The following is a 14,803-nucleotide window of genomic DNA, read 5'->3' as shown; positions in this document are numbered from 1 at the left end:
ATGATTGTAAAAGCTAGATACCGTGAATGTTTGAGAAGTAGTGAAGGTCCAAGAACACAAATATTTTTTTCCACTTATTTATGTTGGCATTGTAAAACAATTTGAATAACACAAAAACTTTATTGATCTCCTTGCCCTTCATGTTTTCGTCGAATGTTACATTGCAAAAAGGATTGTTGTTATAGAATCTCAATAAACCGGCCACCTTAGCATCCTTTTGACAAGCCACCTAGAAAAGGCTTGAAAAGAGATCCCGAAGGGTGGCTTTTGTAGCCCAATTATCCATCTAAATTTTTTTGTTGCTCCTGTCTCCAATACTGATGTTCGTATCTTCCCAAATGGTGGATTTAAGTTTGCAGAAGTTTTTCCAAAGACCCCATCTTGTGCCTTTGCTAATATTATTCGGGTACTAGTTCGCAGTGTCGTATATGTGCCTGATGCTAATCACCACCTTCCAAAATGAATTTTCTTCCTTGCCAACCTCCATATCCATTTCCCCATGAAATCTTTATTCATGTTCTCAAATTATTTGATTCCCAGTCCGCCTTGCTTTTTTGATTAACTGTACTCTATTTGGCAAGGGGATATTTGAAGCTTTCCTCTGTACCACTCCACAAGAAGTTTCTTTGAATTCTTTCTATAGCCTGAACCACTTTTTTAGGAATGGGAAACATAGACACATACTAAACGGGTTGTTTGGAAAGCACGGAGTTTAAAAGGGTCAGTCTACCTCCCAAAGAAAGGAACTTTGATTTCCAAGTGGTTACGTTCCTCTCCATCTTTTCCACCACCAGGTCCCAAATGTGTGTTGAGGTTAATTTGGCTCCAAGTGGGAGACCCAAATATGATGTTGGGAAGGAATCCAATTTGTATTTTAGGATTCTAGCCTTTTTCTCAACACCTTCAACTCCTTCGATTGGGAAGATGCTACGCTTGGACAGGTGAGCTTTAAGGCCCGCAAATGGCTCAAAACAAATAAGGATAACAAAGATAAAAGACCAGGGTATCATCTGCAAAAAGAAGGATAAATAAAGTGGTAGAATGAGATAGGTTGTGAAGATTAGCTCCCTTTAAGATACCGATAGCCAAACCTTTGTTGATCATTTGAGAAAAAGCTTCCATTATGATAACAAAGATAAAAGGAGACAATGGATCTCCTTATCTTAGACCCCTTGAGCATTTGATGAAACCAGTTTCCTTTTCATTAACCAACACTAATCAAGAAGCCATCGAGATGCACGGTTCGATCTAGCTCCTCTATTTTTCTCCAAATCCCATGATTTTGAGGATATTGATAAGGCATTTCCAATTGACATGATCAAAGGCTTTTTGCATATAAAGCTTGCACACAACTTTTAGTCTTGTTTGTGCAAAGAGAGTCTATCCCCTCATTTGTTATCAAGGTCGTGTCAAGAATCTATCTTCCTGAAACAAAGGCCATTTGTTTCTTATTTTCATGGTGGTAACATGACTTATTATCCTTCCTTTGGCTAATTTTTACCTTTGGCTAAATGGAGATTTTATCTGATCAACTATAGCATCAAGCCAATTTAAGACTTTGAGCTTTTGAGCCTTGAGCTCTTCAAATTCCAAACACAATTCATGTGCTTGAATTCATTGCTTCCCTTAACCTATCATTGCTTGCATCCCATGTAATTAAGATTTTATTTTATTCATTAAGTTGACATTATGCATTATATGCATTGTGATTTCCAAAATGGGATGCTTAATTAACTTGGTAATTCTTTCTAAGCAAGTATCTCCTAACTTTATCAAACTCATTTTGATACTACAAAGCAAGCCCTAATGTTTTGAAATCATATAAACTTGTGGGGTGTGTGATTAAATTACATAAATTTAAGAACCAACGTTATAAGAGAACTCTTTTTATAATCAAATCAATCATGATTGAATATTTTAGGTAATTGAACTATTCTAAAATTTCTTGTTCTTAATTAATTGTCTACATTAAGGGTGTTTTGGAAATGAAAATTCCATTTTGGTAATTAGACCACAAATCGAAAAACATTTTGCAAAAGAGAAATAGTAAATAAATTCACCCTATTTGTGTTAGAGGGTTTATGACATTGCAATTCCTCATCATCAACATTATCCTTTTCTTTGAATAAGCTTCTCCAATTCATGCCAATGTAATTTCTCCTAACACCATGTTCTCCCACTTTTCTAGGAGGGAAAGACATTACAATAGTAGTATTGTAGACACCCTATTTTTGCCCTAGCCAAATAGAACAAAGGAGTCCCTTCTCATTATATTATTATTATTATTACTTTATTTTTATTATTATTATTTTCTTATAATTATTTATATTATTTATTATTGTTCATTACTAGTATTATAATTAGTGTTACCTTACTATTATTTTGGGTATATTTTTTAATTTTTATTTATTTATTTATTTATTATTATTATTATTATTTTCCTATATTATTAGTACTTTATTATTATTTTGATAGTATTTTTATCATTATTATTATTATTTTTCATTTTTTTATTACTAGTACTTTTATTATCTTTATTTTATTTTTACTTTACTATAATTATTTTTGTTTTCCATTTATTTTATTGTTATTATTTTTTGATATATTATTATTATTATTACTTTTTGTGTTATTTTTATTAGTATTATTATTATTTTTAATATCTTTATTACTTTTATTTTTACTATAATTATTTATTACTATTTACTATTTAGTAGTATTATTATTATTATTACCTTATTGGTATTTATATTATTATGATTATTATTATTAATATTATTTCCTTTTTCATTAATACCATAAGAATAAAAGCATAAAAAAAAGGGAGAAAAAGAAAAATAAAATCAAGAAAGGAAATTTTGTTAGGGTTTTCAAAAAAAAAATTCTGTTATAAGGTGGGGGCTGCGCGTAGCACAGGGGAGGCCCGAAACCAAAGAAATTTTTTTCCTTTTCCTCATCTCTCTCTCACGCGGATACTCTCATCTCCAGCAACCACCCCAAAGACCCTGCTCACGGCCGAACGGCCTCACGACTGCCGGAATCATCACTCACCCTCTCCATCTCTCTCTTTCTGTTTTTCTTAGTTTTCCCGTCTCTCTCTGACTTATCTCTCATCTCAGTGTTTTCGTAAACTCCGGCTCGTTTCAGCATCTCAGTTCTCAGTGCTCGTCGTTCTCGTCTTCTCCGACGCTCCCATATTAGCCCATCTCTCTAGCGTTGTCTGTTTGTTCGTGCTCTGCTTCCGGCAATCTATTTACTCCCATCCATCGTCTCCGGCATCTCTCAGCTCAGACTCACGTCCGTCCGTCACAGCCACCCGAGACCTCTCTAGCAGCACGCCTCTATCCCGAGAATACAGCAGACTCTCTTCACGCCGCTAGCAGCGGCGGCCACCAGCACCAGCTCCAGCTCCAGCCGAGGCTGTCTTCGGCCTCTCCAGCAGCCACGGCTAGCCCCCACTCCAAAAGAACCATCATCCTCAGCTCCACAACTCACCCGCACCTCCAGCCATCATCCTCGCAGCCTCTGGCCACCGCTGCAACGCCGGCCACCCTTGCTCCCGGCAAGACCCCCAGCAGTGGCGACTCCACTGCTACAACACCAGCAACCCTCCGGTGAGCATCTCTGCAAATCCCTTACCCAGTTTCCTGCCCCCTCTGTTGTAACTGCACACACACACTCGTGAATATATATATATATATATATGGATTCAGTTTTGCAATTTATGACATAAAGTTTAAGTCTTTTAGTTTTTACTTTTATTTTTTTATTTTTTTTTACATGTTGTGTATACTTTTATTTATTTTAGTTTTCTTATGATGTGTTTATTTTGTTTTATTTGTTAAAACTATACCTGTTAGATAATTAATATAGTAATATTGTTTTAATTTTTAAATGGTAAATACTAATTAATTTTATTCTTCTTATGGCAGGATTTTTGTTCACATTCAAAATTTAATTATTTTTGTTTATGCATGGAAAATACTAATTAATCTTATTCTTCTTACTGCAGGATTTTTGTTCATATTCAAATTTTAATTATTTTTGTTTATGCATGGAAAATGCTAATTGAGTCTATTCTTTTATTGCGGGGCTTTTCTTCTTTTTATGATAATATTTATATAGGTATATCTGACATCAATTTTTTCAGGATTTTCTTCCCTTGTGTAAGAATTTTTATTCAGGTTTTACATACACATATCTAATGTTATTATTTTGGTTGTTATTGGTAGTGTTTTAATATTTAAAATTTAGGTTTAAAGTTTCATTGCCTTTATTGTGTATATTACTCAATATTATTGTCGTAGGTTTTGGATTATATCATTTAATTTTTATTATTTATTTATTTATTTATTTATTTATGTTATAGCTATTGTTGTATATTTGTTTAAAGTACTTGTATTATCGTTGTTTTCATTGTAATATACTTATTTTTATTGTTACATATTATTTAGGGTGTTTGTTTTATTGTGTAGACATTATTTAGGCTTTTTGATGTATTTAGGATATTTATCATATTTATTGTTTATAGGATATTTAGGGATTTTGTGTATTATTGTTTAGGATTGTAACATTTACGCATGTTCATGATTCTTGATTATTTACATTATTTTCATGATATTATCTTTTAAGGTTTTGATTATTGTTTTAGTTTAGGGTTTTGACTATTTTACGTTATTAGGGTTTTGAGTAGTGTTTTATTTAATCTGTCCCTGTACTGTTATTGTGTACTAATTTTGGGGATTCCATACCATTGAATATTGATCTTAAGGGTTTCCATAAAATGTATATTACTTCTTTGGCTTTTATATGGTTTGGGAGAATTTGATTTATTTTCCATATTTATGTACAGCATTTCCATATTAAGGTATATTAATAGTTTAAAATTTATGCATATTTTATAGATTCATGATGTGAATTATTGTCCATAATCTCATTCTATCTCCTCACATGTTTATAAAAAGTACATAATTTTTAGGGTTTGATTATTTCCATTTTAGAGTATATCATTAGGGTTTGATTATTAATACTTGGGGTTTTATCATTAAAAATTTGACTATTATGATATATAATATTTACGTGTTATGATTTATATTTTAAGTAGTATATTATTTTTTGTTATTAGCTATTTGAAATTTTTGTAAAATACAGAAAATAATAAAAAATAGAAAATTAGGAGAAAATTCTAAAAAATATTTTTGATTTATTATTTCAAAATACAGTAAAAATATGAAAAAAATAAAAAATCAGAAAATTAGAAGAAGGTAAGGAAAATACTTTGAAACTTAAAAATATTTTTTAGTTCCAAAAACCTTCCAACTAGTATTTTAATACTTAGAAAAACCCTAGAAAATTTTCAAAATTTGGAAGTGTATTTTGTAAATTATTTTCGATTTTATCCCTATGATTTAATTGCGGGGGGTATTAGCCTTTGGGCTTCACGTACCTTAAGCTCTGAGGGAATATATGTATATATTTATTTATTTTTTATAGGTATTTATAAATTCATAAAAATGAGTAATTTAAAGACTTATTAGATTAACTTAGGGATAATTTCAAATTAATTAGATACCGTTCGTAAGAACGGGCGCGTAGGGGGTGCTTGTACCTTCCCCTCGCGTAACCGAACTCCCGACCCCAACTCTGGTAATGTAGACCGATTCTACCCCTACTGGGGTAGTAATCATGTGTTCTAACCGCACAAAAGGTTAGTGGCGACTCCGACCTTTTCCATGATTTTTCCTGAAAAATTAAAATTGATTTTGATTTCGCCGCCTGGGGCACACGCGCTCCCGGGACGTCGCGACAAGTATCTATTCGACTAAGATACTTAACTTCATCTGTAGAAGAACAAGGATTCATATGAGGCACGTATGTCTCCTAGCATGCAATATATAATAGGCTCAACACCATGGGCAGCGTGGTTAAATGGTGTGCCACTGTTGACCCCATATGAAAAGCTATAGGCTAGGGCACAACTTGAAACTATAGATCATTATTTTATTTTATTTTTTTGGCATTTCTGCGACTTCCTTAATCTACCAAAAAGGTCATGATTTCTTGGCCTCCAAAATGGGAAGATGACCTCAATCAGCTTCTTGTCGTAGGAAATAATTCAGAAAAACCCTATGGTGTGTTGTTATCTGTTATTCCCAGAGAGCCATGAACTAGCTTATTTTTCAAGATACGAAGATCAATGTAGATTCCTCTATTTTGTTAGATGCCTATGACACCAAGATTAATATTAATATATAAGTCAATCAGTAGTTGACCGTTCTTGTCATTAATCAGTACTATTTTGAGCTTATAAACAAATAAGTTTGAGTTCTTGGCCTACTCTCAGACTATTTTGTTCATGCAAAGGAATCAAACAAACTATTAGGAATGGTCAATACTTGTTTGATAAGGTATTGGCAGTAGCCTAGTAAATAATATAAAGTTTTTCTAGTCATAATTTGTTTATTAGTCTATGGACAACTGCTACATGGATGAGAAAGTATATCTTAGTACTAGAAAGTTAGGGAAATAATTTTCTTAAAGTATTAATTTTACTATATTATCCTCATTTTCTATTTCTATTAAAGAGGCAAGAAATAATTCTAAAGAATGTTAAAGGAAAAATAAGTAAGAAAAAAAAGGGAGATAAAAAAATATCCTCAAAAAATAATAATATAGATATATAAGAAAATGAGAAAATATTTTGTCCAACCAATTAGTCAAAGCATAATCAAAATACATACATACAAATGTTGGAACCAATTTAACTAAAAGTTTTTGGAAATTATGGCTAAAAATATGAAATAATGTATATAAATTTGAAATCCTTAAATATGTGTATTGTGTTAAACAATCACATTACCTAGAAATTGAGATCTTAGGATTTCATGAACAATGTAGACGAAGCTTGAATTCAACACAGAAAAATTCTCATTGACGGTAGAACATAGAAGAAGGATCTTTGATGCTTAAAATGTTAAAAAGCACAAGTTCCATACCTGTTGCAATGAAATGTGGTACCATTTTCATTTTCGCAAAACCCTTTCCATCTTCTTGGAATTTCTCCAATCCCCTCGTCACTAAAGCTCTTAGATTCAGGCCAAACACCTAGTATAATCCCATTAAATGAAAACATAATTATAAAAGTATAGTTTGAGCTAGTAAAGTACATAATAATTTCATCCACATTAATTGAATGATTTTTTTTTTCATTTCATATTATTATTTCATCACTCTTATTAATTTATTCTTACTCAAATTTCTATGCTTCAATTTTTTTTATGCATTTGTATTAAAAATTGTGTGGGAGGTTTCTAATAGTTGTAGGGTGTGATTTAGAAAATTGCCTATGCGAAAAAAGAAAGAAAAGGCAAACATGTATTTCACTTGTGTAGCATAAATTATTTGCATAGATTGCCAGTCCCAAGCTCGAATAAAGGAGCAGAATCGTGTTAAGTATATGATAGCTAGTTTAAAATTTTGTCAAATCTTATTATCATGAATTCTTACCAAGTCCACCAAGGTAAAGGGAATAGACCAAGTCAATATAAAAGGAAGAGGGCACAAGAAACTAATATTAGATTAGCAACTTGGAATATAAGAACTCTTATGAGATTAAGTTTGGAAATAGTGGAAATAATGTTTAGGGAGAAATTAACTTAATATGCCTTCAAGAGACTAAATGGATAGGAGAGAAAGTTAGAGAAATTGAAAAATCAGGATTTAAACTTTGATACACTAGTATAGAGAAACATAAAAATGGGATGGGAATTATTGTAGACAAAGACCTAAAAGATAACATAGTAGATATTAAAAGAACAGGGGATATAATCATTAAAATTAAGATAGGTTTAGGTTTGAAGATAGTGAATGTCATTAGTGCATATGCTTCCCAAGTAAGATTAGCTGAAAATCTTAAAAGACATTTTTGGGAAGATATGGATGGTATGCCTATATCTTAAAAGACAATCATAAGAGCTAATTATTTGAATGTTCACATTGGAAAGAGTAACATAGAATATGAGAGGATACATCGAGGCCACAAATATTGAGATAAAATGAGATTGGGGATAAAATCTTAGATTTTTCCATGTCTTACGATTTGGTTATTTTCAAAACTCGCTTTATGAAAAGAAAAGAATACTTAAACCTTCAAGAGTGGGTATAATAAAAGCTAAATAGATTTCTTCTTAACAAACAATGGGAATCGTCTATCTTGGGAGGAATTATAGTTATTTTAGGTTAACGTTTGGCTACACAATATAGAGCCTTAGTATTACACAACATATATGAAAGCAACAAGAATCAACACGAAAATATACGTGGTTCGACAATGCCTACATCCACGGGAGCAATTGGCAAAGGTTTCACTTTGAAATTCTCAAAGTACACAATACAAGTGTAACGACCTCAAAAATAGTTATACAAGATTAGTAGAATTCTTTTTCTTTAATTATTATTATATTAAATTAATTAAGTAAACAATAGAATCAATAGTATTAATTTTTTTTTGAATTAATTGAATTAAATAAGTAAAAAATATTATATATACATACATATATATAGATATATATATAAGGATAAATTTAATGTATGTATATATATATATATATATATATATATATATATAAGTATATAAAGTTTATGGTATATATAATAATAGATATAAATATATACATGGAAGCTTAAGGAATTCCAATTACAGAAGATGCCCCCTCCCCAATTTCATCTCTCTCTCTCTCTCTCTCTCTCTCTCTGTCCACAACTTACTCTCTCTCCCCTCGAATTTTCAGCGAAACGTGCGCCAATTGAAGAACAAAAAATATGCCTGAGTTCTAAATTCAACCACCAACATTTTAACTAGAATGCATTCGTCATTTGGGCATCATAAGTACCACTCCTGGGATAAGGTAAGGAGAATAAGTTATATTACTCATTTTAGAAATTCAACCAGTTAAATCATGGTATATAATTATTGGAATATTGTATATGGATTTCTGAGAAATTTTATGGGTATGAAAATTATGATTTATTTATTAAATCATAGTATTTGATTAAATTAAATTTATGGAAATATTTTGGAATTAGATTAAACCGCGGGGATTTGATCATATTGGTATTTTTAAATATGTTAAAAAATTAAATTTAAATATGGGAAGCGGATTATACCCGCGTTTATTTATTTATCCTCTTTTAGAATTTAACTGGTTAACGGGAGCGTCTGAGCCTATGGATGTTAGGATAGTAATTATTTGGGGATTTAGTTGATTAAGCTAAAATATATGAATATAGGGATTTGTGCGAATGCCAAAAGCACTACTTTTGGATCCCTGTAGGTATTTCTCCAGAAATAAGGTAAGTGGAATAGATTAAGTCAAGTGTTTTACAAAGTTAACTGCCTAAATTATAGTGTGTGAATTCAGAAATGATTGTCCGAGTTTTCCTGGATATACAGACGTATGAAATGGGAGTTTTGAAAAGATATACATTTTGTGTAAGTGGGGTTGGGTTGAGTAAAACCCCAAATATAATGATACCAATATTTTCAACAGTATATTAAAGTACAAATTATCAGAGAAAATGTGTGGCATGAGTTGAATATTATGCATTAATAACTTTATTAGTTTATGGAAAAGTATTTAAATAGACAGAGATATGGAATTTATACAGTACCATAGTATGACAGTGCCTTCTATAAAGCTATAGTGTAACCGAGTCTATATAGAGTTTTATACAAATTTTATACAAAGATATAGTGTTCTATATAGAACTATAGTACAGAGTTTTATACAGATATTTTATCAAGTAATATAGTGTTCTATATAGAACTATGGCGTTCCTTAAGTAACTATAGTACATATATTCATATAGAGATACATCGTTCCCCAAGTGGAACTACAATGTTCCTTATGGAACTGCAATGTTCCCTAAGTGGAACTATAGCACATATATTTTATATAGAGAAACAATGTTCCTTATGGAACTACAGTATAGTATTTTTATACAGAGCTATAGTGTTTTTCTACAGATGTATATAATATGACTGCTTTTAGTCGAATGTGTTAATGATATCATGTATATATTGTTTTGGAAATCACATTATATGGTTTAAGAACCCCGATGGACTATAATTAGGCATGGTGCCGTTGCCCCATAGTCACTAGTGTAGCCACACTTCTTTGATAGGGTGTTGGTGGCATAGTCGATTCTGCCATTGAAGTGTAGAGCTACCCCTTGGAGTCCGGACCAGTTGGGTAGGTGAATCATACTCATAGTTTAAGATACAGTTATAGTTATAGACATAGTTGATCTAGTACGCCAACCATGGCTAGGTCCAGCCTTCAAGCTGCACAACCCGAATCATGCAGGGTTAATTCATGACGTTATAGTATTATCCATCCAGTGGAGTTCTTTTATACATATATGCACATTTACTTGTACAGAGATGCTTATTTTATACAGAGTATGATTTGAGACACTTGTTATATACAGAGTATGAATTAAGATACAGATTTTTGTACAAAGTATGATTTGCAATACTAGTTTATATAGAGTATGATTTGAGATACTATTTTACTCATAGCATGATTTGAAAGAAAGGAAAGTAATATGAAAATTATTTTTACGGGCATGTATACAGTTCTATATGAGCTCACAGAGTAAGAAAAGATAGACTATGAAAGTGTATTCGAAACATTAAAACTCATGTTGTCACACACTGATAATAATCTATTATGTCTTACTAAGAGGTGTCTCACTCTTATAATTTCATCATTTCAGGAAACTGAGGTAGACATGCTTAGAGTTCTACAAAGCAAGGATTAAGAGTACTGTTCAAGGTAAGTAATAGTGAGATACTGTTTTGTATAGGAAAGTATATGTATGATTTTGGGATGTATATGAATGGATACTTCTTGGATACTTATGTATGAATAGGATGATGGTCTAAACTATGGTATTGCTATTGTATATGTGTGTAAATAGATGCTTCTGCTGAGTTATATGACTGTTTGAGGACTATTGTACCTGGTACCACTTTAGGCAACACAAGTTACTATAGTGCATTTGCCACGGGAATAATGTATAGAATTTTACACAAGTTATTACAGTCTAGAATTAGAGTTGTCATGGTGACATTATTATTCCTGTATCAGAGTTTTATTTTATCGATATATATACATATGGAAAACAAATATGGTAGAAAATCGGGGCATGACAATTTGGTATTAGAGCCTAAGTTGCTAGGTTATGTAAACTTTAGTAAACAGCGAATAGCAATACCTAAGTATAGGAATGAATTTTGATGAGAATAATAAATTGGTAGAATGTGATTATAGTAAGTCATTGTTGGAGGTTAAGATTGGTATTTGTGATTCTCTCTCGCAGCTTGGAGGTAGGAGATTCCGTTGTGGTTTATGTGATTTTCCTTGGGTGACGATTTCAGGAAAGCCATAGTAAACTATTGTCGATTCTTATTTCTAAGTGGTAAGACTGAATCTTAAATTGGGAGTAAGGACGTTAAGTTGGTAGGTCGTGTAAGGATATAGTATATTTTATATAGTTCAATGACTACATCAACAATATTAAGATAGTGGAATTCTAAGGCAATTTGTTCCATTTTCAAGATGGACCCTAGAAGTAGCAATGCACATGCTAAAGGTGATGATGCAGGGCCCTCTCATTCAGGTGGTGGAGATTCGAATGTGGTGTTACATAGTGTCACCCAACAAGTGATGGCAGAAATGGCCAGAAATTCTAGGGAACAGGACTACACGATTGAGCACTTTACATGTATGAATCTCCTACCATTTTTTGGAGGGGCTGACCCATTCGTGGCTGAAGATTGGGTCTAGTAGATTGAGGAGACATTGGCAGTTCTCCCTTGTACAGATGAGTAGAAAGTCTTGTTTTCTACATTTAAGTTGATAGGAGAGGCTAAACACTAGTGGAGATCAGCGAGATTGCTGGAGGAGCAGAAGCCTGTGCCTATAGCCATGACCTGGAGCCGCTTTAGGGAATTATTCTTTGAGCGCTATTTCTATGCTACCACCAGAAATGCAAAAGCAATGAAATTTTTTGAATTTGACCAAGGGATACGTATAGCAATATGTCGTGAGGTTCATTGAGTTGTCCTGTTTTGCTCCATACATGGTGCTAGTCGAAGAAAAAAAGGCAAGGAAATTTGAAAGTGGCCTAAGCCAAGGTATATATGAGCAAGTAGTGCCTTTTAGTTCCATACTTTTTCATAACTAGTAGATAAAGCCACAGTAATAGAGACTAGTCTATTGAGAGGTGTTGGGATATAGAGTCAGAGGAAGAGGCCTACACCTCTCGATTCCACGCGAGCACCAGTAAGAGTTAGTGGAGGAGGCACAATATGGGTCCACGGCAGATGGCGAGACACGGAGTCCCTCGGAGAAATCCAGCACCCCCTATTTGTGCTAGGTGTGATCGGAGGCATTAGAGGGAGTGTTGAGTTGGGATAAATGCCTGCTATAGGTGTGGTCAGCCTAGACATATTGTGAAAAACTAATGAGCACAACAAACTAATCTGTCTGCTCCAAGAAAATTGCGGGGGAACAATCAATCACCCCGAGGAAATCAATAGAGGAACAATGCCCCAATGCGAGCCTATGCACTGACACAATGAGACGTAGAGGTGACCGACGATGTAGAGACATGTATGATTTCAATTTTGTCATATAGAGCTATTGCTTTATTTGATTCAGGAGCGACTTACTCCTTCATAGCCCAAGAATTCATTAAGTTATGTGATATAGAAGTTTAGCCACTAGATATCAGTTTATCAGTGGCTACACTGACCAGGACCATAGTGTTATGTAGAAAGGTACTCAAAGATTGTCCAATTAGTATTCAGGGGAGGTCTTTGCCAGCTAACTTGGTAGTTCTAGACAAGCATGGTTTTGAGGTAATTCTGGGAATGGACTGGCTAGCTGCCCACTATGCTAGTATTGATTGCTATTAGAAAAAGGTAGTATTTAGACCTCTAGGAGAGTAGGAGTACAGATTTGTGGGGACATGTGTGTGTACTCCACTATAGATATTAGGATTCATTCAGGGAAGGAGGTTGTTTATTGAGGGATGCCAGGGGTAAATGGTTTGTGTGAAGGAAGTGCTAGAAGCGGAATTAAAATTGAAAGATATCCCGATAATAAGGGATTTTCCTGATATGTTTTTGGAGGATTTGCTCAAATTGCCTCCTGATTGTGGGGTAGAGTTTGCTATCAACCTATCACTAGGAACAATACCGATTTCTAAAGCTCCATACGGAATGGCGCCATCGAAATTGAAAGAGTTGAAAGAATAGCTACAAGAATTGTTATACATAGGGTTTATTAGGCTTAGTGTGTCACCTTGGGGAGCATCGGTATTGTTTATGAAAGAGAAATATGGGTCGATGAGAATGTGTGTCAACTATAGAGAAATCAATAAAGTTACCATTAAGAATAAATACCCGCTTCCTCATATTGATGATTTGTTTGACCAGCCTCAGGGAACAAACATTTTACAAGATTGATCTATGATCCGGGTACCATCAAGTGAAGGTCAAGGCAGAGGATGTTCAAAAAATAACATTCCAAACTCGGTATGACCATTATGAATTCCAGATTATGCCGTTCAGACTAACGAATGCTCTTGTTGTATTAATGGACCTAATGAATAGGGTCTTCCATCAGTACTTGGATTAGTTTGTTGTGGTTTTTATTAATGATATTCTAGTGAATTCAAAGAGCTCTGAGGAACAAGAGGATCATTTGTGGATAGTTTTACAGGTGCTGAGAGAAAGGAGGTTGTATGCCAAGTTTAAGAAGTGTGAATTCTTGTTGAAACAAGTCACATTCCTCGGACACGTGATATCCATGGGCGGCATTTATGTGGATCCAAGCAAGATTAAGGCGGTAGTGGACTGGGAAAGATAAAAAAATGAGCAGGAAGCAAGAATTTTCTTGGGATTAGCTGGATACTCTGGCTAATTTGTAGAGGAATTCTCTAAATTGTTAGGTCCTTGGACAAAATTTACCAGGAAGAGTGTGAAGTTTGAATGGACAAATGAGTGTGAACAGAGCTTCTAGGAATTAGAGCAGTGACTCATCACTGCACTGGTTCTAATGATTCCTTCGGGAGAAGAGGGTTTTATAATTTATAGTGTTGCATCACACAAAGGACTCAAGTGTGTTTTGATGCAGCAGGGGAGAATTGTCGCTTATGCTTCTTGGAATCTCAAAGAATATTAAAAGAATTACCCTACCCATGATCTACAATTAGCAGTAGTGGTTTATGCCATAAAAATTTGGAGACATTATTTGTATGGGGGTAGGTGTGAGGTCTTCACATACCACAAGAATTTGAAGTATTTCTTCACATAGAAATAATTAAACATGAGATAAAGAAGGTCTCTATAACTAATTAAAGATTATGATTGCACCATCAGTGACCACCAAGGAAAAGCTAATGTGGTAGCTAATGCTTTGAGTAGGAAGTTAGTGGGTTCATCAATATTAACAATGGTGACTCAGCATCCGATCCAGATGGATTTAGAAAAGGCTTGATGTGGAGTTGGTAGAGGGAAATCACTAGATCCTCATTGCTAATCTGGTACTTTAACCCACCTTATAGGAAAGAATTAAAGTTGCCCAGATGAAAGATGCAGAATTATTAAAGATTATGGATAAAGGGCAAAATGGTCAAGGAGTAGAGTTTAATATCTCAAAGGATGGAGTTTTGAGGTTCTGTACCAGGCTTTGCATACCTGTTGATGCCCAGATCAAAAGAATTATCCTAGAGG

The 14,803-nt window shown here is 33.5% G+C and overlaps 1 protein-coding gene across 1 annotated transcript in view; it reads right to left on the bottom strand.

Annotated features, from left to right (window-relative positions):
* LOC131148370 (subtilisin-like protease SBT5.4) overlaps positions 1 to 14,803 on the bottom strand; it is a 107,343-nt gene that overhangs the window by 33,461 nt on the left and 59,079 nt on the right. Inside the window, exon 7 of the mRNA XM_058098082.1 lies at positions 6,996 to 7,104. Coding sequence (XP_057954065.1) covers positions 6,996 to 7,104 — 109 coding nt within the window. The remainder of the gene's footprint in view (positions 1 to 6,995; positions 7,105 to 14,803) is intronic.

This window comes from Malania oleifera, chromosome 2 (assembly GCF_029873635.1).
Source record: "Malania oleifera isolate guangnan ecotype guangnan chromosome 2, ASM2987363v1, whole genome shotgun sequence".
NCBI classification, from domain to species: Eukaryota; Viridiplantae; Streptophyta; class Magnoliopsida; order Santalales; family Ximeniaceae; genus Malania; species Malania oleifera.
Note: the sequence above shows the minus strand (reverse complement) of the source record. Positions and strands in the feature narration are given on the sequence as shown.